We start from the raw sequence: 26733 nt of genomic DNA, 5'->3' as shown, positions 1-26733 counted from the left end.
CTCAGAAACCAAGCCATTAGCGCACTTGACATTCTACCGGTAGATGGCGTATCCAGAATGTCACAATAGCAGACGGAAAACAACAATGTGACCGTGAGCCGAGAAGCAAGGAGTTCTGTTTGTGCTTTCACCGGCTAAGGTTGTGTTTCTTTGTGTCGCGTAAGTTCCACAGTGGAAAGGGTAAAGAAAAACGCCCCAATTTTTGTAGTTTTGTTACCGTTCCTTAACGCCATAAGACGCTAGGATAAAATAAGCGCACCCATCCCCCCTTTTTTCTCATGGCCCAGCAGGGCCAGGGATCCAGGGCTACACGTGTGTCTAGCAGGAAATCAGTGAAAAATTAAAATTAAAGCCTGTACAGTGCATTGGTACAAATCAGAGAGGAATAAAATGGATGTCCAGATTGCGGAATTTAACTGGCCGGGAAAGAGTAGGAACTGGCCACCGCTCATAATAAAAATGAAAAACGGTAGTAGCTACGAAAATTTACCACTCTCGGAGCAGAATAAGATTGCAGCGGAAATCCAAAAGGAAATTGGATCCGTCAAAAACAATTATCCCGGAAGAGGTGGAGACCTCTTCGTGCAAGTAGGTGAAGAGGAAGCCTTCAACAGACTAAGAGAGATCAAGAGGTTAGGTGGACAAGATGTCGACGTTCAGTTACCGAAGCGGTTGCTATATAACATGGGCGTCATCTCAAATGTGTCCATAGATTATGAAGATGAGGAAATAAAAACCGCTTTGGAAGAACAAGGGGTAGTTGAGGCCAGAAGAATTACACGCAAAAATGACGGAAGGGGAGAAGACATACGAACCAATATGGTGCAGTTAACTTTCAAAGGTGAACCCGGACAGAAGTTAACGGACAGGGTAAAATTAGGTTTCGTCTCACACCCCGTTAGACCCTTCTACCGTTCCCCCTACAAATGTAAAAAGTGTTATAGGCTGGGTCATCTACAGACTTTCTGCAAAAGTCAGCAAGCATGCCACAGGTGTGGATCCATTCATAAGGAAGATGTGGAATGCAAGATGTATTGCGTAAACTGCGGCCAAAAAGACGAGCATACATCGGATGATACGAAATGTCCAAAGTACCAGCAACTGAAAAAGGAGATCCAACTAATAGACCGCAGGAAGCCGCACATAAATGAGAACAAGGATTGGGGAAAAATCATTCCCAGCTGGAGAGTAGGAGAGGAAGATATGGTCACGAGTGGACCGGCAGCATGGGGGAGGACAACAGAGGATCCATCTGTGATAGAAGAAATAAAATCGTTAAAGAAAACAGTCTCGGAGCTTACGAAAGAAATCCACGATTTAAAAATACAGAAAATACCGAAGATTGAAAACAGGATAACTACGGTGGAGGCTCAAGGAAAAGCATTAGAACGGGACGTAAAAAAACTAAAGCTAATTTCACCCTCATCAGATCCCAAATGCAAAAAATGATGGACATGATACAAAAAATGGCTGAAGGGGAAGAACTAGAAGCAGAGGATATGGAAGTAGCCCTTAGTGAAGGTTTCTACGGACTAGAACCTGAGAACGAAACTCCTGAAGAAATACTTCAAAACGAATTCGACAAAAGAAAGCAAATTGATTGGCAGGATGAGACTTCACCAGGCAAGATAAGGGGACTAAAACAAACTACAAACGACCCTAGGCCACTAAGTACCCCACAGAAAAAGCTCAAGGTAACAACAACTACCAGAAAATGACTAGACAACAACAATCTAAGTTAAGATGTCTGCAATGGAATGCAAGCAGCCTAAATAAAGCAAAATACGAAGAATTCAAAAAATACCTATGTTCAATTAAACCTCATATAATTTTTCTTAGCGAAACTCACTGGAAGAGCCAAACAAATTTTAGTTTTCCTGGTTATGCACTCTACCGCACAGACCGCACAGATAAAAAAGGAGGCGGAGTAGCACTCCTTATAAGTTTAGCACTAAACCCAACACCTATGCGCCATCGCCAAATTAGAAACCTGGAGTGGGTGGGAGCAAGTTTTTACACGCCAGTAGGACCAGTGGATGCCATCTCAGTCTACTGTCCAAGAGGAAATGCGTCTACAAAGGACATCAATCAATTAATGAACACACGAAATGAGCTGATTGTAGCCGGAGACTTTAACGCCCATCATGAGATGTGGGAAAACACCAACAAATCTAATAAATGCGGAAAGGCACTAAGTGAGATACTAGAAACTAGCTTATCGATTGAATTAATCACACCGCCAAATATCGGGACTCGTTTTAAAACCAACACCAGAAGCATGTCCACAATAGACCTAATGATGGCATCTCCAGTACTAGCATTTAAAGCAACGGCAAGACAAGGGCAATCAATGGATAGTGATCACATACCTATTATCGTAGACATGGAAAATGTTGCACCTTCGGAAAATATCCCCCAGCAACATGGGACTTTAGATCCGGAAAATGGGTGGAATGGAACCAAGACCTACACAACAGACTGAATATACAAGATTTTAAAAACACAGATAACGTCGACGAAGCAAATAGAATCCTTACCTCAGCGATGATCGATGCAGGAATGAAGTGGTTTAATTTCAAACCGAGGAGGCCCATCACCAAGTTAACCAAATCCTGGTGGACACAGGAATGTAGTAAGAAGTGCGCAGAAGTCAGAAGAATGGAACGAACATGGGGAAAAGATCCCTTAAACGCCTCGAAACGGGCAGTATACCGGAAAGCACTGGCAGAAAAAAGAAAATTTTTATTAAATAAACGCCGGAATGCATGGGGAAAATATCTCGAAGAACTGGGACCAAGAAATGACCCCCAGAAAATGTGGTCGTTAATGAAAACCATGCTTGGTACAGCAAGGAAAGGCCAAACGGTTCCAAAAACGATTAAAAATGCACAGTCTGAACTGACATTCGATCCAGAGGCTATATCGGAAATTTTGCTGAATTCGATGTTTGAGCCAGCATGCAAATCTCCTCCTGAACTAAACAGAAACAAGTCTTTAACACTACAGGAGGCCTTACGCAAAGAAGAAAGGGTGGCACTAAACTCTCCACTAAAAACACAAGAAATAGAAGAGGCCATGAGAAGTCTGACGCATACAGCACCCGGTCCAGACACCATCCCAAATACAATGATCAAGCAGCTATCGAAAGAAAACAGAGAACAAATCACAAAATTTTATAACCTAATACTGAGGACAGGACGGCTACCGCTGGTCTGGAAAGAGGCTCACGTAGTACCCCTACTAAAAGCAGGAAAAAGCGCAGAATCAGCGCAATCTTATAGGCCAGTCGCACTGACCGCAACCCTCTGCAAACTCTTGGAGAAGGTACTGGCAAAACGAATAAACTATTACCTGGAAAAACACAAAAAGCTACTAAAGGCGCAAGACGGGTTCAGAAAAAAACGAGGCACTACAGATGCTCTCACTCGATTAGACTGCTTCGTAAAAAATGGATGGAGGAAAAACAACAAAGTATATGGCATATTCCTGGACATAGCCAAAGCCTTTGACTCAGTATCCCCAAGGGCAATCGCTTGGAAATTAGCCGAAAGCGGAGTAGAAGGATCGATATTAAGGCTGATAAGTGATTTCATGAAAAACAGGACATACAAACTAAAAATGGAAAATCGAACCCACGGATGCACTCAGACCAAAAGAGGAGTCCCGCAAGGATCAGTGTTGAGCCCCATCCTCTTCAACGTGATGATGGCGGATCTGCCCTCCCCACCCAAAGGGTTAGAACTTATAGTGTATGCGGATGACGTGACAATTCTTATAGAAGCCGAAACGGAAGAAAAGGCGGAAACAACGGCTCAAGTCTACCTGGATAAAATAGCAAGATGGTGCACCCAACAAGGCATGAACCTATCAGCGGAAAAGACGGCAGGAATGAAATTTGAAAGGAATGCAAACAATTCAGAGGTCTTGTTTTTCCTACAGGGGAGAAGAATAAAATTTCACGAAAACGTCACCCTATTAGGAGTGGAGGTGGATAAAAAGCTCACCTGGCGGAAACACATCGCGAAGGTAGAACAAAGGATCAGGAGAGCAGGAGCCGCTATTAGTGGAATTGCAACACGGAGGATGGCACCGGAGCTGAGGACGCTGAGACACCTCTACACAGCATGCATACAATCGGTGGCGGATTATGGGGCGGCAGTGTACGGGGGAGCGGCCAAATCAAACCTATCCCGAGTTAACACGGTACTGCATGAAGCCATAAGGAAAATCCTGGGTGCTCAAAAAAGTACGACGCTACCAGACCTATATGCAGAATTAGGAGTAATGGACATACAAACAAGAATAAGAATGCTTACCACAAGAATTGCTCTCCAAATAATTAGCAACCAAGAGCATCCTTTACGGGATCTGCTTTTAAAGGAGGTGCAGGCGCCGACAACTTGGAAGTCTTACTCAACACCAGCGGTGATAAAAGCTACATGGGACATACGCGGTATGAGGCTCAAAATCAAGGAAATGGAAAACAACCAACCAACTCCCCCACCGTGGGACGAAAGGGTTTATGAATGCACAGAACTGGACATCACAAAGAAAGGCGCAACCGAGAACTTGTTGCAAGCACGGTTGCTGCTACAGGAAGAGCTAAATACGCTTCCTCCACAAACAGTGATAGCCTACACAGATGGATCCGCCAAAGACGAAACCTATACATGTGCAGTTTTCATCCCTGAAATCAACCTACAAAAGGCATGGAAAATCGAAGGGATTAAATCCATCTTTAAAGCAGAAGAAATTGCAATCCTGAACTGTCTCAAACACACGTACCAAAGAGAAGATTATCCAAGCATGGTAGTGGTATGCACTGACTCGAAATCATGTGTCCAGTACCTAAGCAATCTCCCTTATAGGGACATGGACTCAACAAGTCTAGAGATCTGGAATCTAACAAAGTGCCTGAAGAACTCAGGCTGCAAAACCAAGATAATATGGATTCCCAGTCACTGTGGAATCAAGGGAAATGAATTTGTGGACCAGCTAGCTAAACAAGCTTTGACGGATCCAGGAGTAGAAAGAATCCAAAGCTTGCCGCGCATTGAAACCCTGAAAAAAGAAAAAGGAAAGGAGATAAGTAAAGACTGGTATGAAAAGATACGAGCAAGTTATACCTTCATTGCAGCAAACATTGAATCCTCGCACATAGACTACCATCGCTTTCACAAGAACAGAGAAGCATCATGCACAATTCACAGATTGCGAACCGGGATGAACAATTTACAATACAGCTTGTATAAAAGAAACATGACAGAAGACGGGGGATGCAGATGGGGCTGTGAAACCATGGAAACCGAAGAACACGTACTAATGGAATGTCCACAATTCTATAGCAAGAGAGAAAAACTTAGAACATTTTTAATACAACAAAATGCACCATGGAACAAGAAAACCTTACTAGGGCTCAACTATGAAATTCCAAATGCCCTAAGAAGAAACATTATAAACAGAGTAGCAACCTACCTAAAGAACGCAGGACTGACCTATAAAATCTAAACAATGCAAACATACGTCAGCCAAACGCTCACTAAACACTAAACAAGAAACAAAGGAGAACAAATGTAGCATCAAGAATCAAAGAACCCCTACTCACCAGGAAAGATAGAAACCGTAAAGGACATCTGGTGGTGTATATGAGCTTCAACGAAGCTTAAGGCAGCATTGCGTCCAGCAGCTGCAGCACCCATACAACATAAAAAAAAAAAAAAAAAAAAAAAAGCCGAGAAGCAAACGCTGTTTTCATCTTTGCTGGTTTGCTACGATGACCGTTATTTTGAACCATTATTACCACCATATTACTTTATTAACCACTTTATTAACCACCATATTATTTTCGACCAAGATAAAAAAATTTTGAAAATTTGTCGGCTTCTTCATTTTTCGAGACATGGATACAGTGATTTTGGATCAAGGTAATGTAAGACTTATTTGAAAATATGTGGGTTTCATAATTTGTCGTCGCATGATCAAAGAAACTACGTGGTGTTAATGTATTGAAAAACATAGGCATGTATTACGTAGCCCGGTTAGCTCAGTTGGTAGAGCGCGGGACTTTTAATCCTGAGGTCGAGGGTTCAAGTCCCTTATCGGGCGAAACTTGAATAGTTTTCTTTCCAGCGAGTTCTCATTATCGGTGTTTTCGTTAAATTTGTGTGTTATTGAAATCATCCGCTAACGCATTAGGGCTCAAGACCTCAACGTGGTGGAAGTAATCAGACGAGGTGACCGAGTGGTTAAGGTGATGGACTGCTAATCCATTGTGCATTGCACGCGTGTGTTCGAATCCCATCTTCGTCGGGAAACTTAAATTAGAAGTCAATTTCGATGCCAAAGATGTTGGTCATAGTCAAGTGTACTATGGTGTAATGGTTAGCACTTCAGACTCTGACTCTGACAATCTGAGTTCAAATCTCGGTAGAACCTTTATTATCGTACCTTTGTACTCCTTGTTTTACATGCAGCATTTAGAAACCAACCAGCTCTTACAGAGATTGACTGTTAGTGGAAAAAATTTAGTTAGTTTTCTTAGTACTGCCCCGAGTGAGGTTCGAACTCACGACCTCGAGATTATGAGACTCGCGCGCTGCCTACTGCGCTATCGAGGCATGTATATGTGTTCAACACATTCGATCGAGAAATAATCCTATGATACCGTGAAATTTCTACTACCTAAATGAATAAACAACTTAATTTGTCAGCACGCGCAACTAAAATCTGGTGATCTGTACCAAGAGTAGAAACTTCCATAGTTTATGTGAAATAAATAAATGAATACTATGCTTTCAGTATTTGATGTCCAATTATTTTGTTAACACGGCTTAAACTCTGTGCGTTTTCCCTGAACGAAACCTGTTAGGTAGGTGGTGTTCTGCCATGTTAGGTCATCTTGTGAAGGACTCAGAAACCAAGCCATTAGCGCACTTGACATTCTACCGGTAGATGGCGTATCCAGAATGTCACAATAGCAGACGGAAAACAACAATGTGACCGTGAGCCGAGAAGCAAACGCTGTTTAGGTCTCGCGGGAGTTCTGAAAGTGAATAGACGTGTCGAAAAGTGCTTAAAAATCCACCCTCCCTTCTCTCTACAAAGCGCCACTCCCCCGCTCCTGCACAGACAAGGAAAGAGCCCGGCACCAGGCCGATCCCGCCCGATCCTCCCCCCCTCTAGAGCCATGGGCTCCCACGTGAACAACACGCTACCGCCGATCTTCATGAAAAGAGATGAGAACACCACCTTTAAGAACATGAAATCCGATCAAATCTCGTCAATCGTAAAAGAGCTCGAACTGAAAAACGGCCGCTTCGACAAAGTCTCAATCGCACAAGGAGGTGACCTAATCATCCGCCCCACCTCCACCAAACAACAAGAAGAACTACTGAAAACCACATCAGTCCTGAACGACAGCATAGAAGTTTCCTGCTCACTCCCAAATAGTTACACTAAGCAGAAAATGGTTATAAGACAAGTTCCGACAGGTGACACTAACGAAGACATCCACCAAGCGCTCAAACAAAAAGGATACAAGGTAACCAATGTCCACCGCTTCACCACCACCAAAGGTACAGAAAAACTGCCATCCACCACTGTCGCCCTAGAATTCGAAGGTCCTCCCCCACACGAAATCTTCCTCAATGGCCTAGTCTTCCACCCTGAAACCCAAAGACCCAATCCCCTCAGATGCAAGAGATGTCAGAAGATAGGTCACACCGCTAACTACTGCAGCAACGAAGAGGTATGCCCAAACTGTGGGAAGCCTCACGAAGACATGACCAAATGCTCCGCACCCCCAAAATGCGTCAACTGCAACAACAACCATCCCTCAAGCTCACCCAACTGCCCCAAGTTCTCACAGATGAGAGCTATCTCCCGAACCATCAACGATGGACGTCCTCAAATAGATGAACAAAAATCCACCTACAGCCAAGCAGTCAGGAGAAACCTGCCCAACACAGAAACAAACCCGGAGGCAGAGATACTAAAAGGCCAAATCCTGGCCATCCAAGCAGAGATGACCCAACTTAGAACGGAACGGGAGAAAATCAGAACACTAGAAAAAAAAGTCGACGGCCTCGAAGACTCGGTCAACCAGATCCAAAACACCCTATCCAACCTCAACAAAGGACAAAGCTCAACAAACAACAAATTAGACAAACTGATAGGTCTAATCCAAAATCTCCCCTCGCTAGCAGATACAGGCGACACCACGGAAGGGGATCACCAAGAAGAGCCGAGCGTTACCATGGAAGAAGACCATCACGAAGCACCAAACCCCCCTAACCCAAGAGAAAAGAACAAACAGCCAATCCAAACCCCCAAGACCCCCCAAGACAAGCACACCAACCCGTACCTTAAAAGACTCCAAAACAAAAACAACTTAGCAACCCTATCACCCGGCAAATCCAAATGATGTTGATTATTCAATACAACGCAAGAAGCTTAACAAAAGCAAATTTAGTTCAATTCAAATACCACCTACATCTCTTCAAACCCTTGATTGTATTAATCTCAGAAACCTATTGGAAAGACAATTTTTCAGTTAAATTTAAAAATTATCATGTAGCTCACAAAAACCGGACGGACCGTCCAGGCGGCGGAGTCGCCATATTAATCCACAAGTCACTTCAGTTTCATCAAATACCTACACCCCAGTTTAAAACTCTAGAAGCAATTGGTGTATCTATAGCCATAAAAAGAAACAACCAGAACCACCTCTTGGACATTTTTTCAGTTTACGTACCAAACGGAAGCGCAATCGAAGAAGAAGAACTTAACCAGCTAATCCAGGGCAGAGGCGGAAATCTAATCGTAGGAGGCGACTTCAACGCCCATCACGGCAGATGGGAGATGACCTGCAGCCACCCTAACCAAAGCGGACGCGCCATCGCCCACATCCTAGAAGAAGACAACGACCTAGAATTAGCCACTCCACCAAATTTAGGCACAAGGAAAAACCCAACTACACTCACCTCTTCAACCATCGACTTGACACTGATGTCACCACATCTGGCCCTGACATCCGAAATAACGACCGGCCCCACCTCAACAGCGACCATCTCCCGATCCACATCAAAGTAAAGTCCGAACCCTCGATATCCATCGCACGACCACCAACCTGGAACTTCAAAGAAGCCGACTGGATCACCTGGAACGACGAAATCAACAGAATTATCTACAACAGCGAATACTACACAACAGAAAACACCGAAACCAAATACCTGATTTACTACAACGCCATCATGGAAGCCAATAAAGCCAGCAGAATCAAGCTCTCCAAGCCAACCGAAGAAGTCAGACCGGAACCTGCCCAAGCGTGGTGGACAGTAAATTGCAAGAAAGCAGTAGCTCAAGCAAGAAGAGCACGAAATCGATGCGACCCCAGCAAAGGAGGAGTTAACTGCGAGTCCAAAAAAGAAGCCTGGAGAATTAAAGAAAACGAAAAAAAAAGAATAATTATCAAGGCCAAAAAAGATTCAATGGACAAGTTTATCGACAACCTCAGCCCAAAAAGCAACGCAACCAAAACCTGGGCCTTTACCAAGGCGTGGATCAACGGCACACGAGCCCCAGACCTCAACTGCTCCCCAATACAAGACCCTGTTACAAATCAAATCATTACATCAGCAAAAGAAAAAACCAGAATCTTCTCCATCCAATATGACCACCAAAGCGAAGACATCCCAGACGACCCAAGACTTGAGCTCAACATAACCAAAGGAATCGAATCGAGCGAACCCAACGCCCTCAACTCCCAAATCACAAACAACGAACTAAACTACGCAACCAGACAACTAAACAGCAACTCCATGGGAAGAGATTTAATCCACAATCAAATGATCGCTAATCTAACGGACACCAACAAAACGCACCTCCTTCACCTCTTCAACCGCATGCTCACGACTCACTTCGTCCCTCCAGACTGGAAAACGGCCACCATCATCCCAATTCGAAAACCTGAAAAGCCAGCAGAAAAACCAGAGTCCTACCGCCCCATCTCCATCACATCCTGCCTTGGAAAAATAATGGAGAAAATTATCAACCAAAGATTATCATGGTCGTTCGAAACAAAAGGCCTGAGATTGAAGACTCAATGCGGTTTCAGGAAAGGAAGAAGCACGTTGGACAACCTAACAGGACTCGAGCACTACATCCGGGACGGATTCAACAATATAAGGCCCCTCAACACCTACGCCATCTTCCTCGACATCGCTAAAGCCTTCGACACCACCTGGATCCAAGGGCTCCTCTACAAGCTAAGCACGAAAGGCGTGAACGGCAACATCTTGGGCTGGCTCAACAACCTCCTCCGCAATCGATCCTACAACGTAAGAATAGGCAACACTCTATCGGAAGACCGCCCCTTAAAAGTCGGAGTCCCCCAAGGATCGCCCCTCAGCCCCTTCCTATTTTCGGTAATGATAGATGACTTCCCAACATTACAACCACCAGGAGAAACCTACATGTTTGCTGACGACATTGAAAGTCACGTCCACTCAAGCGACGGCCAAGAAGCGGAAGAACTACTCACCCCCCATCTAGACGCTGTCAGCAAATGGAGCAAAAAGTGGAGAATAAAATTCTCGCCAGAAAAATCCATCCTAGTAAACTTCAGCAGACAGAGAAGAACCCAAATTGAACCCCTACTATTCCTGAATGGCAAAAGAATCCCCCAAGCTAATGGAGTCAAACACCTAGGGATCCACTTCGACAAAAGTCTGCGTTGGATTAAACATACCGAGGTAGCCATCAGCAAAGCAATTAAAATTCAAAATCTCTTCAAAGTCCTCTCTAGATCAAAACACGGACCCCCTATAGACTCACTCTGCATACTTTACAAGGCCCTAATCAGAAGCAGACTAGAATATGGACTAACGGTGTACGGATCATCCAGCAAAGGAAGAAAAGAAAAGCTCGAGTCCGTCCAGAACAACATCCTCCGGATTATCCTAGGAGCACCTAAATCAACCCCAATCAAAGAAATGCAATGTGAGCTCGACATCCCACCCCTAGACACTAGAAGAACCTGGCTAGCCGCCCGCTATATCTTCAGAATCGAAAAACTACAAGACCACCCCCTGCACAAAAGATGCTGGGAGATGAGAAGAACCCCCAAAAGCTGGAAAGATCTTAACGTCCCGTCGCTCAAAATAGCCATGGGCAGCACCATCCTAGCCGACATAGACCTATTCCAAGCTGAACCTGAACAATACCCCCATCTACAAGAAAGACCACCCTGGAAGGAACCCCCAATCGCTATCAGATACTTCCCTCTCTCCAAACAAATGTCAATGAACAATCCCTCAGAAGCACGAGCACTCTTTAACGAGATCAAACACAACCACTTCAACGCATCCACCATCGCCTATACAGACGGCTCACTCAACAAATCAACAGGAAAAACCACCTCAGCAGTAATAATCCCCAGTCTTAACATCGAGGAAGCAACAACCCTCTCCAGAAACTCATCCGTCTTCACAGCCGAGGCCGAAGCCATCAACAGAACATTAGAACTAGTTCACCATCTAGACGACGAAGTGGCCGAACTTACAATATTATCAGACTCAAGATCGGTCGTCCAATCAATAGAATCATCAAAAAAAGAAAAACATCCCATCATTAACGCCATACTCACCACAGCAGATAACCTGAAGTCAGCAGGCACCAAAATCAATCTGTACTGGATACCTAGCCACGTTGGTATTCCAGGCAATGAAGCGGCCGACCGACTAGCCTCAGAAGAAAGCAACCAGCTACTTCCAAGCAGATGCCTCAAAAACTTTCTCTCCTCAGCCGAACAAGCAGCAGTCTTTAAAGAATACCTAAGGAAAATAAACATCAACGAATTGCACAAAGGAAGATATAAAGATAATACCCACACAAGAACGAAGACAGGAGCGCTGAAATGGCACTCTCACAAATCACGAAACATCACAAGAGTCTTGTTCAAACTCAGAACAGGGCACAACAGGCTGAAAGCCAACCTGGCCCGATTCAACAACCAGCTAGACCCCACCTGCCAGTTCTGCGAAGATGAAGATGAGTCAACAAAGCACGTCCTTCTAGAATGTCCTGCACTCGAACTAGAAAGACAAGAAATCAACAGTTACTTTACAACTCACAACATGGAACACAATCTATGTAACCTTCTAGGACTCAACCCAAGAAATAACTGCAACACACAGCATGAAGTCCAGAGGCTACTCGTCCAGTTCCTAAAAGCAACGAGACTCATCAACACAATCTAAATAAAAAATTAACAAACTTCCTTTCCCTCATACCTACTCAAAACACCCCCAAGCAACAATGAAGAACGACAAAGTTTGGTGGGCACAACAGGCTGAAAGCCAACCTGGCTCGATTCAACAACCAGCTAGACTCCACCTGCCAGCTGCCAGTTATGCGAAGATGAAGATGAGTCAACAAAGCACGTCCTGCACTTGAACTAGAAAGACAAGAAATCAACAGTTAATTTACAACTCACAACATGGAACAAAATCCATGCAACCTGCTAGGACTCAACCCAAGAAATAACAGCACAATCAGCATGAAGTACAGAGGCTACTCATCCAGTTCCTAAAAAGCAACAAAAACTCATCAACACAAACTTAATAAAAACCAAACAAACTTACTCTCCCCCTTACCTACTCAAAACACCTACTCAAAACACCTCCAAGCAACAAAAGAACGACAAAAGTCCAGCCAAAAGAACGTAACTTATCAATCAACTCGAAAACTCAATCAACGAGAAGACACAAGCCAAACAATGAACGCTAAAGCATCGTCGAGGCGAAAGGGCCAACCGCGCCCATCACCTGGTGATAAATCTGGCCACCAGATCCCCTCACCAGTGCCTACCAACCAAAAAAAAAAAAAAAAAACGCTGTTTTAATCTTTGCTGGTTTGCTACGATGACCGTTATTTTGAACCATTATTACCACCATATTACTTTATTAACCACTTTATTAACCACCATATTATTTTCGACCAAGATAAAAAAATTTTGAAAATTTGTCGGCTTCTTCATTTTTCGAGACATGGATACAGTGATTTTGGATCAAGGTAATGTAAGACTTATTTGAAAATATGTGGGTTTCATAATTTGTCGTCGCATGATCAAAGAAACTACGTGGTGTTAATGTATTGAAAAACATAGGCATGTATTACGTAGCCCGGTTAGCTCAGTTGGTAGAGCGCGGGACTTTTAATCCTGAGGTCGAGGGTTCAAGTCCCTTATCGGGCGTTACTTGAATAGTTTTCTTTCCAGCGAGTTCTCATTATCGGTGTTTTCGTTAAATTTGTATGTTATTGAAATCATCCGCTAACGCATTAGGGCTCAACACCTCAACGTGGTGGAAGTAATCAGACGAGGTGACCGAGTGGTTAAGGTGATGGACTGCTAATCCATTGTGCATTGCACGCGTGGGTTCGAATCCCATCTTCGTCGGGAAACTTAAATTAGAAGTCAATTTCGATGCCAAAGATGTTTGTCATAGTCAAGTGTACATTCTTGAGAAAACATTGATTGCTGCATTCAAACAAGAAAGCCTCATTTGTTATAAGTAATTCTATGGTGTTTGATCATTCGTTAGCAGTGGTTGTATGGTGTAATGGTTAGCACTTCAGACTCTGACTCTGACAAACTGAGTTCAAATCTCGGTAGAACCTTTATTATCGTACCGTGGTACTTCTTGTTTTACATGCAGCATTTAGAAACCAACCAGCTCTTACAGAGATTGACTGTTAGTGGAAAAAATTTAGTTAGTTTTCTTAGTACTGCCCCGAGTGAGGTTCGAACTCACGACCTCGAGATTATGAGACTCGCGCGCTGCCTACTGCGCTATCGAGGCATGTGTATGTGTTCAACACATTCGATCGAGAAATAATCCTATGATACCGTGAAATTTCTACTACCTAAATGAATAAACAACTTAATTTGTCAGCACGCGCAACTAAAATCTGGTGATCTGTACCAAGAGTAGAAACTTCTTTAGTTTATGTGAAATAAATAAATGAATAATATGCTTTCAGTATTTGATGTCCAATTATTTTGTTAACACTGCTTAAACTCTGTGCGTTTTCCCTGAACGAAACCTGTTAGGTAGGTGGTGTTCTGCCATGTTAGGCCATCTTGTGAAGGACTCAGAAACCAAGCCATTAGCGCACTTGACATTCTACCGGTAGATGGCGTATCCAGAATATCACAATAGCAGACGGAAAACAACAATGTGACCGTGAGCCGAGAAGCAAACGCTGTTTTAAGGCTCGCCTCGTCTATCTTCTTACTCTGCCCCTTCTACCCCAACTGAAGTGGCAACCATGTCTACCATCCCTTTCCGCGAAGTCGTGGGGTGTATCATGTATGCTGCTCTCACTGTGCGGATTGACATTGCTTTTATAGCTGGCCAGCTAGCTCAACATGCCAGAACCCTGGTTTGGATCATTGGAAAGCCGCCCAGCGTGTGCTGAAGTATCTAGCTTCAACGCGCAATCATGGTCTATGCTTCGGCGGAAATGAAATCAAACAACATCTTAATCGGATACTCGGATGCTGACTACGCGGGTGATCCGGATACTCGCCGTTCCACTTCCGGCTACGTCTTCATCCTCAACGGAGGCGCAGTCACTTGGTCAAGCCGTAGACAACCTATTGTTGCATTATCAACTATGCAATCGGAATATATCGCCGCTAGCGACTCGACACGTGAAGCTGTATGGATACGTCGTCTAATTGACAATCTTGGATCAACTCAGATGAATCCCACCGCTTTACGCTGTGACAACGAAAGTGCCATAGGGTTGGCCTACAACCCACTGGCACACAAAGGATCGAAACATATCGAAGTAAGGTACCATTTTATTCGTGAACAGGTAACCAATAAAACGATTGAACTTGGCTATGTTAACACATGCAAACAAATTGCTGATGTCCTGACTAAAGCTGTTGATGGAAAGATTTTTGCTTCTTGTCTGAATGGTTTTGGTCTTGGAAAGGTTCCAGATATTATTGAGTAGTCTCCGTATTTGTTTGGATAATCACTGTTGTGTTTTTAAACTATCATTTGTCCGTTTACTATCTTTGAAATAGTACCAACTACTCATGTCCCCGTGTGGTGGTCCCCATGTGTTGTATTTTGTATGTTGGTTTTTAATGAGAGGGTGTGTTGTGATTCATTTAAACACCAACAAGATACGCACAATCGAATGGTTGCGGAAACCAAGGGGGTTGCAGAACCAACTGTTTGTGATACAGCAAGACGAATGAAGAACGTCATCAACGCGAGAAGTTCGTCTGTATTAATCTAGCTCGACAAAAGTCTATCTGTTCTTTTTCTTCTTGGTTCGTCGTTGCTTCGAGTAACAATACATGATCTATCAGTCCAGATCTAACAGAACTAATTGTGTGCATCTTATCTTATATTCAGCTTTATGTGTAAGTATTAATACGATTATCAATGCTATTAATACTATGTACATCGAATTGAAACATTGAGTAACTGACTGGAATATGATATGCTAACAGTTCTGCCATGTGAGGCCATCTTGTGAAGGACTCAGAAACCAAGCCATTAGCGCACTTGACATTCTACCGGTAGATGGCGTATCCAGAATGTCACAATAGCAGACGGAAAACAACAATGTGACCGTGAGCCGAGAAGCAAACGCGGTTTTCATAGTCTTCTTTTAGACCCGAACGTAGATAGACGTGTCGAAAAGTGCGCTAGATCTGCCCCGGGCAAGTGCCATATCACCCCCTTTGTGTCAACTTCCCCACCCCAAATCAATCACGCTTGCGTGGCGTGGTGACTCACGCCACGCAATGAGTCGCCCAAACCTCGCCAATAAATCCTTAATATCTAGTGCCATCCAAACAAGTGCAGCAATGGAGATCGAAGAAACCTCATTTAAACGCAAAACCAGTACTGAAACACACAGCCCGCGTCCAGGCCCTCTGCGTTTCTCAGACCTATTCGATCAACCATGTAGCGGTGCACCGGTGATCATCCAATTTGTCAGCGAACCGAATTCCTTCACCCAACTTGGCATTTCCGAAAAAATTCTTTTCATGAGCGCGCTCACGGGCGCAGTTGGACAGGTGAAAGCGGGCACCAAATGGTCCCATAAATGGGACCTGCATATTTACCCATCCTCAGCAGGACAAAAAAGAAAACTTCTGGAATTAAAAATAGTTAGAGAGTGGCATATCCAGTGCACACTTACCATGTCAGAAGCCTCAGTAAGAGGCATAATCAGGAACGTGCCGCTAAAAGATTCAGAAGAAGACCTACTTAGCCTCCTAGTCGACCAAGGAGTCACGAAGGTCCAGAGATTCTCTTACATAGCGTCAGATGGCAGTAGACAACCCATGAAAACTGTCACGCTCTCTTTCAGCACACCATACTTACCGCATGAAGTCATTATGGCACATGAAATATTCCCTGTTAGACAATTTATACCGAGACCGGCACTGTGCCGCAAATGCTGGATCTTTGGCCACCCGGAGGAAACATGCAAAGCTACACCTTCATGCAGACAATGCTCACAACACCACCCCCTAACTAATGGCTGTCAAAACCCGCTAAAATGCCCCACCTGCTCAAAACCCGGACATGCAGCTGGAACCTCGGATTGCCCAAGATACAGCCACAGACAACAAGTTATTAAATTTGCATACGAGAACAAAATCCCAATCGCAGAAGCCGGCAAAATATTAAGCAACCAGAACTTCCCTAATCCACCACAACTACCAAAAATCTACCCGCCCACCAACAATAATGACGATATTGACGACCTTCGTCAACAAATCTCCCAACTCAAAACCCAAATAGAAATTATTACGCTACACCAGCCAACAACTACGGCAAGAATTGATGCGCTAGAAGCGACAGTGGATGACATTCAAGAAAAGATTGCCCCACTCACTAATCTGCCGCAGGCGCTTGATAAAATCAAGGTGGACATGACGTCAGGATTCGACTCAACAATGCTCAACTAGCAGCAATAGCATCCCTGCTCCAAGGCATCCGCCCACCAGTCAAACCCCCTAACAAAACAGCAAGTAACTACTCTGACGAAAGGAACCGAAAATGACCAGGCCACTTAAAATCATCCAATGGAACGCCCGAAGCCTCTACAAATCAAAACTGCAAGAATTTAAATTCAACATAAGAACATCCAACCCACATATTGTATTGATTAGTGAAACCTTTTGGAGAGATGAATACATACCGAGATTTAGTGCTTATAACACCTTCTACGCAAATCGGATCACCCACGGCGGAGGCGTCGCTATCCTAGTAAAGAAGAATCTTCAAGCCACACCGATGACTCTCCCCCAAGCGGTTAACCTGGAAGCAGTAGGAATCTCCATCAAATTAAAGAACAACAAATTAATAAATATAGTATCGCTATACTGCCCTGACGGCAATAGAAACATCCACCAAGAGTTGTCAGACATCTTAAACTGTTCCAGCAACAGCTTTGTAATAGCAGGAGACCTAAATGCGCACTCTGATGTGTGGGAAGTCAACCATCAACAAAACAGATGCGGTATGGACGTTGCAGACTTACTTCTAAATGACGACAGACTGACCCTTAACACGCCACGGAACCTAGGAACCAGACCAAACCCAAACGGAAACCGCAGCTCCACTATAGATCTAACACTCAGCTCTCCAAACCTCACAAACCTAATCGACGTAAAAACCGGACCATACTGGGGAAGCGACCACCTCCCTGTGATCATCCAATTACACATCAACTCCTCCCCCCTTACCATACAAAACGAACACTGGAAATTCAACATTCGTAAATGGGACGACTGGAATCAAGATATAGAGAGTACCGTTACACCAGAAACCATAACAACATCAAGTTCCCCCCAGCAGGCCCTACAACAGTTTCTACGAATCCTTAATGGCTGCAACATCCAAACATTTCCCCCCGCAACTACAGAAAAAGAATCTAGCAAACCATGGTGGACCCCCCTATGTAAGAAAGTGACAAAAGAAGCCAGACAAGCATATAAGATATGGCGAACCACCCTACTCCCATCAGACAAAACAATACTCAACAGACTGGAAGCGGTTAGAAAAAGAACCGTACTAACAGCAAAGAACCTCTCTTGGAGTAACCACATCTTATCAATGGATAAGAATACATCTGCCTTCTGGCACTTTACAAAACAAATGATGAACCGACCATCAAACCCCCACGTCAACACACCCTTGTCCATGTCTAATGGGGTACCAACGAGCGATCCGGTGGAAAAGGTTTCAGTATTTCTAGACGAATTCTGTCCGATCGAAAGAGAGGAAAAGAAGGACGACCGTACTAAACTTTACGGGCAGAAGATACAAGATGCCATTGACAACAACCAAATGCATCCGCTCAACACGCCCATCTCAATAATTGAGCTCAACATAAGCCTCACAGGACTACCTAGCAAGGCCATGGGAAGAGACAGAGTCCACAATGAAATGCTAAAGAACCTCAGTGATAAGAACAAGAAAACACTATTAGAGCTCTTAAATATATCACTTACCACTGGATACCTACCCCCAGACTGGAAAAATGCCTCCGTGGTACCCATCCCGAAGCCAAACAAGCCGCCGAACCAACCGGAGTCGTACAGGCCAATATCCTTAACATCATGCCTCTGCAAAACCATGGAAAGAATTATTAACAACAGATTAAAATGGTACATCGAGAAAAATGGATTATTACCGAAGTACCAAACAGGTTTCAGAAATGGGTGCACCACCACCGACAACTTGCTACGTCTAGAAACTGCAATCAATGAAGTATTTAACATGAACAGAACGACAACAGCAGTATTCTTAGCCTTAGCTAAGGCGTACGACAACACCTGGATCACGGAACTCCTATACAAACTGACTAAATGCAAGATTACAGGAGCAGCCCTAAGGTGGATCAAAAATTTCTTAACCGACAGAACCATCGCGGTTAAAGTCAGCAACACCCTATCAACGGAAAGAAAACTCAAAAGAGGGGTACCCCAGGGCTGCGTCCTCAGACTCTTGAACTTAATGATGGCCGACTTCCCTCCGCCTAATAGAGGATGCGAGGTATCACTTTTCGCAGATGACATCGAGATCCACTCGACCGCAGACACTAAAGGGGAGACGGAAAGAATACTCCAACAATACCTCCAAAAAATAGAAGAATGGGCCAACACATGGAAACTAACATTCTCAGTCCCCAAGTGCGTAGCCGTCAACTTTACGAGAAAAAAGACAGATGAAAGTGAACTCAACCTAACACTTAACAACATCCGCATTGCTGAAAAAAACAACTACAAGTTCTTGGGAGTCATATTTGATTCAAAGTTAAATTGGGATCCACACATTAACTACATCCACGCAAACCTATGCCGTCGATCGAATTGCATAAAATCCCTCACCCACGGAAAATCAACACTACAATTAAAACTGCTAGTAAGAATCTATGTCGCCCTAATCCGCAGTAAAATCGACTACGGATCCTTCATTCTCGCAACAATACCAAAAACAAGACTACTCAAACTGGAAACAACCCAAAATCAAATATTACGCACTATCCTAGGCTGCTTCAAATCTACACCAATCCCATTAATCCAAATGGAAACTGGTATCACATCCATCAGAGACAGATGGAACATGCTCGCTGCCAGATACCTGACAAAGTTAAGAAGCAAGCCATGGAACTCCGCATACCCTACAATGTACAAACTAGCAAAGGAAAAAGCCAACTGGAAAACAAGAAGCACACCAGCCACCTCACTACACCTCAACAACATGGGCCGGGACTTCTGCCTCCACTTACAGGAGCCAACTCATCAACCCTACGTAGACCCAATGGCACCATGGAAACTATTTGATATAAAGACAGACTTCTTACCTGTAACCAAGAGAACAGCGAGAAATAATGCAACTCTTGCCACAAATACATTCCTTGAAATCCAGAACCAAGAGCATCAAGACCATCTAGCCATATACACTGACGGGTCAACATGTAAGACTTCAAAGAAGACAACCTGTGCAGTGTACATACCTGAAACCCAAACAAAAGAATCCTGGTTACTCCCACAGTTCACTAACAGCTTCAATGCAGAACTAGCTGCCATCAAACAAGCACTAACACTTACCTACACCCAAGACTGGAACGAGATAACTATTTACACAGACTCCATGGCTGCAATACAAGCAATAACTCACTTCAAATGGGCATCAAGCATCCACATCCCTGGAATAATCCAACAAATATGCAACTTTAGATCAGCAGGGACAAAGATAAACTTCTTCTGGTTACCAAGTCATGCCGGGATTAAAGGAAATGAAATTGCCGACCAGCTCGCAAACTCAAGAAGAAATGCAGACGACGGCAAGACGATGACACACACACCAAACACAGCAGAAATCCTCACGAAAATAAAAAACAACCATGACAAGATGGTATTTGAAAAAACAAAAAGAAATTCCACAAACGTAGCAGTAACGAATAGGATACGGATGGGGATCTATAGCTGGCATACTCACACAAACCGAGCCATACAATCTGCATTGTTGAGGTTACGAAGCGGGCACAACAAACTCAACGGCACAATCAGCAAGTGAGATATGGATATACAACCAGAATGCATGCACGGATGCCCAGAAAAAGAAAATACAGCACACGTCCTTTTACAATGTCCACACTACTCCGCAGCAAGACGGGAACTAAAGGACGCGATCGAAGTACTTAAGCTTCCCCTAGACGTACCAACACTTACCGGTATCAACTTCAGCATCCCTAAACACACTCAGGAAAAAATCCCAAAAACACTCATTAAATTCATTACAAACACCAAGATCATCGAACGAATTTAACACTTACTTCTTACCACTGAAATACTCCCCCCATCCCCCAATTCTGTAAAAATTATGCAAACTGTAATAAACAAAGACGCCACGGTGTGTTAGGGCCCCTCAACAGGCGGCCCGTAAACTGTAACCAGTGGCAACCAGCCGTGGCCAGTGGCACCTAGAAGTCAAAAAAAAAAAAAAAACGCTGTTTTCATCTTTGCTGGTTTGCTACGATGACCGTTATTTTGAACCATTATTACCCCCATATTACTTTATTAACCACTTTATTAACCACCATATTATTTTCGACCAAGATAAAAAAAATTTGAAAATTTGTCGGCTTCTTCATTTTTCGAGACATGGATACAGTGATTTTGGATCAAGGTAATGTAAGACTTATTTGAAAATATGTGGGTTTCATAATTTGTCGTCGCATGATCAAAGAAACTACGTGGTGTTAATGTATTGAAAAACATAGGCATGTATTACGTAGCCCGGTTAGCTCAGTTGGTAGAGCGCGGGACTTTTAATCCTGAGGTCGAGGGTTCAAGTCCATAATCGGGCGTAACTTGAATAGTTTTCTTTCCAGCGAGTTCTCATTATCGGTGTTTTCGTTAAATTTGTATGTTATTGAAATCATCCGCTAACGCATTAGGGCTCAAGACCTCAACGTGGTGGAAGTAATCAGACGAGGTGACCGAGTGGTTAAGGTGATGGACTGCTAATCCATTGTGCTTTGCACGCGTGGGTTCGAATCCCATCTTCGTCGGGAAACTTAAACTAGAGGTCAATTTCGATGCCAAAGATGTTTGTCATAGTCAAGTGTACAGTATCCTGCCCAAAAATCCGAACACCGATTTAATTTTTTAAAGCCACCTGTTGGCGGGGTCAAGGGTTTTTGTTTGTTTTTCTTTAAGATGGAGGTCAGACGGGTTGATGGACACATAGGGCAGGGTTGGGTAAATCTAGATTTTTTTTTATGCCTCAAGGTATTACGCTTTGAGGCAAGTAACAAGTCGGGACATTTTTGCAACCCCCAGGGTGATGTGTTTTTTTTAAACGACAGTTGGAAATGTTGGTTTTAGGCTGTGTAATATTCCTTACCCAAAATAAACTAGAGAGCTGCCTGTGCATATTTATGTCGATACCGTTGGCATATGTGTAGAGCCTCTGGATGCGACGCCGTAGATCCGTGTTCTATTCCCGATAAAGATTTGCGAAATATTTCGTATATTTATAATAATCTTCATTCGAATATGACGATGATTGATTAATTATTTTAGAACGAAGTGAATTATTATTTTTAAGTTAAAAAACAAAAAAAGCACATATTGCTTAATGAAAACTTGTTTTATACATGAACGAGAATTTCTCGTAAGGTAACTACAATAATTCATCACCTCATTTGGAATCGAACACCGATCTCCAGCATCACATTCAGAAAGGCTACACCTACGCCATTGACGACGACGTAAACATTCACAGGCAGCTGGAACATAAGCTAAATTGTTTCGGTAAGCAACATTTCCAAGCCCAAGCCCTAAATTTCCAACTGTCGTTAAAAAAAACACACCACCCTGGGGGTTGCAAAAATGTCCTGACCTGTAACTTGCCTTAAAGCGTAATACCTTAAGGCATTTTTTTTAGGTCTAGACTTACCCAACCCTGCCCTGTCGTGTCCATCTACCCTCCTCCTTAAAAAAAAACAAAAAACCCGCTACCCCGCCAATAGGTTGCTTTAAAAAATAAAATCGGTGTTCGGATTTTTTTGCAGGATACTGTACATTCTTGAGAAAACATTGATTGCTGCATTCAATTAAGAAAGCCTCATTTGTTATAATTAATTCTATGGTGTTTGATTATTCTTTAGCAGTGGTTGTATGGTGTAATGGTTAGCACTTCAGACTCTGACTCTGACAAACTGAGTTCAAATCTCGGTAGAACCTTTATTATCGTACCGTGGTACTTCTTGTTGTACATGCAGCATTTAGAAACCAACCAGCTCTTACAGAGATTGACTGTTAGTGGAAAAAATTTAGTTAGTTTTCTTAGTACTGCCCCGAGTGAGGTTCGAACTCACGACCTCGAGATTATGAAACTTCTCCTTCCCACTTTTTCATTTTTGGCCAAATTTCAAATTTGGCTTAAAATACATGATTTAGATTCAGAATTGAATGAAAATCACGGAAATCAGGCTTATTTTTCTATTGGTCTTATAGTTTTTCATTTACATGTTAAAAACCATAAATGAAGTTGGTGCAATAACAGAACTGTTTCATTAATTTTTTAAATGGCTAGTCTAAAGAAAAACCAATGACTAAATCGAAATCAGCGTTCAATTTCGATTATGCCGTCTGATTTTTGGAGAATTTCAAGAGATGTCAGTTTTGGCGGATTTTAACAAAACTGGAAAGGCTATACCCTTTCCACTTTTTCATTTTTGGCCAAATTTCAAATTTGGCATAAAATACATAATTTCGATTCAGAATTGAATGAAAATCACGAAAATCAGGTTTTTTCCTATTGGCCTTCCCACTTTTTCAATTTTTGCCAAATTTCAAATTTTGCTTAAAATACATGATTTCGATTCAGAATGGAATTAAAATCACGAAAATCATGTTTATTTTTCTATCAGTCTTTTAGTTTTTTATTTAAACGTTTAAAACCATAAATTAAGTTGGTGCGCCAACAGCACTGTTTTCGTTAATTTTTAAAACGGCTAGTTTAACGAGAAAACCAATGACTAAATCGAAATCAGCGTTCAATTTCGATTATGCCGTCTGATTTTGTGAGAATTTCATGAGGTGTCGTTTTTGGCCGATTTTGACAAAAGTGGGAAGGCGGGATGAAGGCGTTGATGATCAGCACACGCTTCATAGGACATGTATACGGAGTCTGTTTTGCCGGAAGAGCAAACGGTTTCCAAGATATTATGGCGAATTGGCGACCAGACCGTACCCTATCGGGAACTTCCTGAACGGAGTGAGGGCCCCTAGTAATAAAAATTTAGCTAATATTAACATGCCATAGAGTTGTATGTTAAAGCAAACTGCAAACTAAAAATACTGTTGATAGGTTTTTTAATGCCTATTTATGCAAACCAGCATTGTGTAGTTCAGGATAGAAGGGCAGAAATTCTCAATATTTTCCATTGGAATGTTTTCTCTGGGATTGGTGTATTCACGATGCACGCTGTGTGTAAATCTGCTGATAGTGACCATACCTGAAGAAACACATTAATAATGAAGGTGTGTGCAAAAGCAGAATCCTTGTGGTTTGCATGAAGAAATGGCAAATTTATATCTAGTCAAAGAAAAACCATGGATATAAATTTAAAAATAACAGTAATTAAAATGCAACATGTGATAAACAAAAGATACGCTCAAAAAGTCTAAACTATTCTCAGATAGAATGTGTTGTTTACCGCTGACTAATTATATTGTTGCAATTGCACTGTTTGTTTGTCTCGAGTCACATGTAACTCATTCCACGGTTGGAGATGCAAGATTAATTGTTGAAGGAAAAAATACTGCTAAAACAAAACAAAATCAAATTATTGAACATGTAAAACTAAACAAAAAAACTACTATGACTTTTACCTGTATGACGATGATCGGCGATTCCTTCTTGAGGCACTCAAGGACTTCACCTAGCTGCCAACAAAGTGAGACATTATGGCATGACTAATTGGATAATGCCTTAAATACCTTTATTAATCAATACGCTCACCAACGGAGCTTTGTTATTGTGCAACGCTCATCGAGGTGCAAACACGCGTACACTTCCAACGTGCGTGTCAAGATCTCGTCAAGTTGTCATTCATTAACTATACAATGCTGATCAAAATCGGCCTAACAATCGATCGATAAATTCAATATGTTGTAGACTCCTCCTCCCTTGAAGGCGTCGTCTATCGAAATCGCTACATGGCAGTACAAGTTTTTTATTTATTTGCTAAATAAACGGACAACTATCGAAAAAGAGTTGTCTATTAAAAAGTGGATCAAACGGCGTTCCGTAGTTGCCCCTTTTTATGTAGACGACCATGATCGAAACAATGGAGCTCACACGGCCTGTGAAAAAACCTGTCCGTTGCCGGGCGACGCACAAAGCCTCGCCTTGAAAAATAACTTCGCGGCCTGATTTTTCCCTATCTTCATGACCGACGCGCCATCTCTCTGAAAAAAATCTCCAGAAATGTCGAGTCGCTCTTAGATTGCTCTGCATTCCTTTATTGTTGAGCCGATAATTGACAGGACCCCTTCGTTAATCTCCGCGTTATCTCCTCTACAACACTACGTCAAGTTTTGCGACGCAGCATCTAAAATAGGAAAACGTATAAAGGATACGTACGAGACCCTGAAATTGACTCGAGTTGGCTGAATAAACTGCTCCACACTCCTTCGTCGTTCAGCCGATAAAAACGGTGACTCGACCGGGAGCTGCTGCGTTATTTCCTCTACAAATGGAGACCAATCTCAGCGGCACAGCATCTAAAAAAAAACGAACGAAAAATTAGGGCGGACACCCCTGAAATCGCCGCGCCATCAGCGCCATCTCTGGGGTAAAGTCTCAGAAAAAGTGTCGGTCGATCTACCGGTCGTTGTAGAAGGGTAAGGGTGCCTGTATCAGGGGGTTGGGAAATGCGAGTTTTGATAGAATCTCTATCGGGAAATTTACTTTAATTTAGTGTTCGTTTGTTACATTACACGTACGTAGTTACGTTACAAAGAAATTGCTAAAAATTAACATAACTTACAAACAATAGTAGCAGCAAGATCCGATATTCCAAAACTAGAAATTAAAAAATCATAAAATTAGCTCACAAATGGCTGAAATAACGTTCAACTAAATGGGAACGCGACATTGGACCCCCAACAGTGGCCCCGGAGGGTACCCCGACACCAGAACCCCCCCGACACCAGCCCCCCGACAATAGCCACCCCCGACACCATCCCCCCCGACAGTAGCCCCCCCGACACCATCCCCCCCGACAGTAGCCCCCCCGACACCAGTCCCACCCCGACATTGGCCCCCACCGTTTTTGCAGGGGGGCTACAGTCGGTGAAGAGGGCGACACCAGCCCCCCCTGGCAATAGAAGCGGAGGGGCCTTTGTCGTGTAGGCATACGACATCAGCCCCCCTCTCTTAAAATCATTCAAGTAAGGGGGGGCAGTGTCGTAGTATCAACCGACACCAGCCCCCCCTTTGATCTGTCGCGGTGGTAGTCGACACCAGTTCCCTTGTCAGTGCTTTAGTTGAACGTTGTATATTATCGAATGTTGCTGCTACTATTGTGTGTAGGTTTGTGTTAATTTTTAGCTATTTGTTTGTAAATAGTTAGCAAGATTCATTAATTTTTGTTTGGGTTGTGTGTGTTTGTTCAGTTGGCAGTGGATGGCAGTGCTAGGAATCACCTATTTGAAGTGGAAGGAATGTTGCACATATCCACATGCAGCCTCAACAGCAATATGTAAGAATTACTTTGTGCCAAATATTGATTTACTTAAATTTAGTGTTTATTTAGTAGGATCACAGTGGTTTAGTTTGATCACAGGGAGCATTCATTTGACAAGCATTTGTAGGATAGTCCTCATTACTGAAGTTGAATCTGAAATGAAATTCATGAAGGAACTGCAGCGAGGAATTCAAAGTTTGGTGAAACGGAGATAATGTGATGGACTATTCACTATGTGATTCATCGTGTGATTCACATCAGTGTTCTCGTATTGATGAAATGCTGGAAATAAGGTATATGGTGAGATGTGTGAATGAGGACTCCAAAACCGTTTCTAAGAAAGGTGTTAATACACTATTTAAGATGTTAAATTTTTTTTAAAAGGTACGCCAATTTAATGATTGAATTGAAGTCAGGGTATTG

At 43.0% G+C, this 26733-nt stretch overlaps 3 protein-coding genes, 2 long non-coding RNA genes and 4 other non-coding genes across 9 annotated transcripts; 5 read left to right on the top strand and 4 right to left on the bottom strand.

Annotated features, from left to right (window-relative positions):
- Positions 1 to 6544: 6544 nt before the first annotated feature.
- Positions 6545 to 6617, bottom strand: Trnam-cau. Its single transcript has one exon. It is a non-coding gene; the product is annotated as a tRNA-Met (tRNA).
- A 320-nt stretch (positions 6618 to 6937) lies between these two features.
- Positions 6938 to 8422, top strand: LOC123466387. The gene has a single exon (XM_045166883.1). It carries the CDS (start codon positions 7187 to 7189, stop codon positions 8420 to 8422), a length of 1236 nt encoding a protein of 411 aa, XP_045022818.1. The 5' UTR covers positions 6938 to 7186.
- A 70-nt stretch (positions 8423 to 8492) lies between these two features.
- Positions 8493 to 9965, bottom strand: LOC123466662. Its single transcript, XR_006641498.1, has 4 exons — positions 9510 to 9965; positions 9231 to 9430; positions 8982 to 9157; positions 8493 to 8907 (listed from the first exon to the last, which is right to left on the bottom strand). It is a non-coding gene; the product is annotated as an uncharacterized LOC123466662 (long non-coding RNA).
- A 58-nt stretch (positions 9966 to 10023) lies between these two features.
- On the top strand, positions 10024 to 12302 carry LOC123466661. The gene has a single exon (XM_045166881.1). The coding sequence runs from the start codon at positions 10035 to 10037 to the stop codon at positions 12255 to 12257; it is 2223 nt and encodes a 740-aa protein (XP_045022816.1). The 5' UTR covers positions 10024 to 10034; the 3' UTR covers positions 12258 to 12302.
- A 1072-nt stretch (positions 12303 to 13374) lies between these two features.
- Trnas-gcu lies at positions 13375 to 13456 on the top strand. The gene has a single exon. It is a non-coding gene; the product is annotated as a tRNA-Ser (tRNA).
- A 330-nt stretch (positions 13457 to 13786) lies between these two features.
- Trnam-cau lies at positions 13787 to 13859 on the bottom strand. Its single transcript has one exon. It is a non-coding gene; the product is annotated as a tRNA-Met (tRNA).
- A 344-nt stretch (positions 13860 to 14203) lies between these two features.
- On the top strand, positions 14204 to 17005 carry LOC123466655. Its single transcript, XM_045166875.1, has 2 exons — positions 14204 to 15442; positions 15533 to 17005. The coding sequence occupies exon 2, from the start codon at positions 15830 to 15832 to the stop codon at positions 17003 to 17005; it is 1176 nt and encodes a 391-aa protein (XP_045022810.1). The 5' UTR covers positions 14204 to 15442; positions 15533 to 15829.
- Positions 17006 to 21539: 4534 nt separating this feature from the next.
- On the top strand, positions 21540 to 21621 carry Trnas-gcu. Its single transcript has one exon. It is a non-coding gene; the product is annotated as a tRNA-Ser (tRNA).
- A 2249-nt stretch (positions 21622 to 23870) lies between these two features.
- LOC116935733 lies at positions 23871 to 24406 on the bottom strand. The gene is made up of 2 exons (XR_004401419.2): positions 24277 to 24406; positions 23871 to 24075 (listed from the first exon to the last, which is right to left on the bottom strand). It is a non-coding gene; the product is annotated as an uncharacterized LOC116935733 (long non-coding RNA).
- Positions 24407 to 26733: the final 2327 nt, after the last annotated feature.

This window comes from Daphnia magna, unplaced genomic scaffold (assembly GCF_020631705.1).
Source record: "Daphnia magna isolate NIES unplaced genomic scaffold, ASM2063170v1.1 Dm_contigs112, whole genome shotgun sequence".
NCBI classification, from domain to species: Eukaryota; Metazoa; Arthropoda; class Branchiopoda; order Diplostraca; family Daphniidae; genus Daphnia; species Daphnia magna.
Note: the sequence above shows the minus strand (reverse complement) of the source record. Positions and strands in the feature narration are given on the sequence as shown.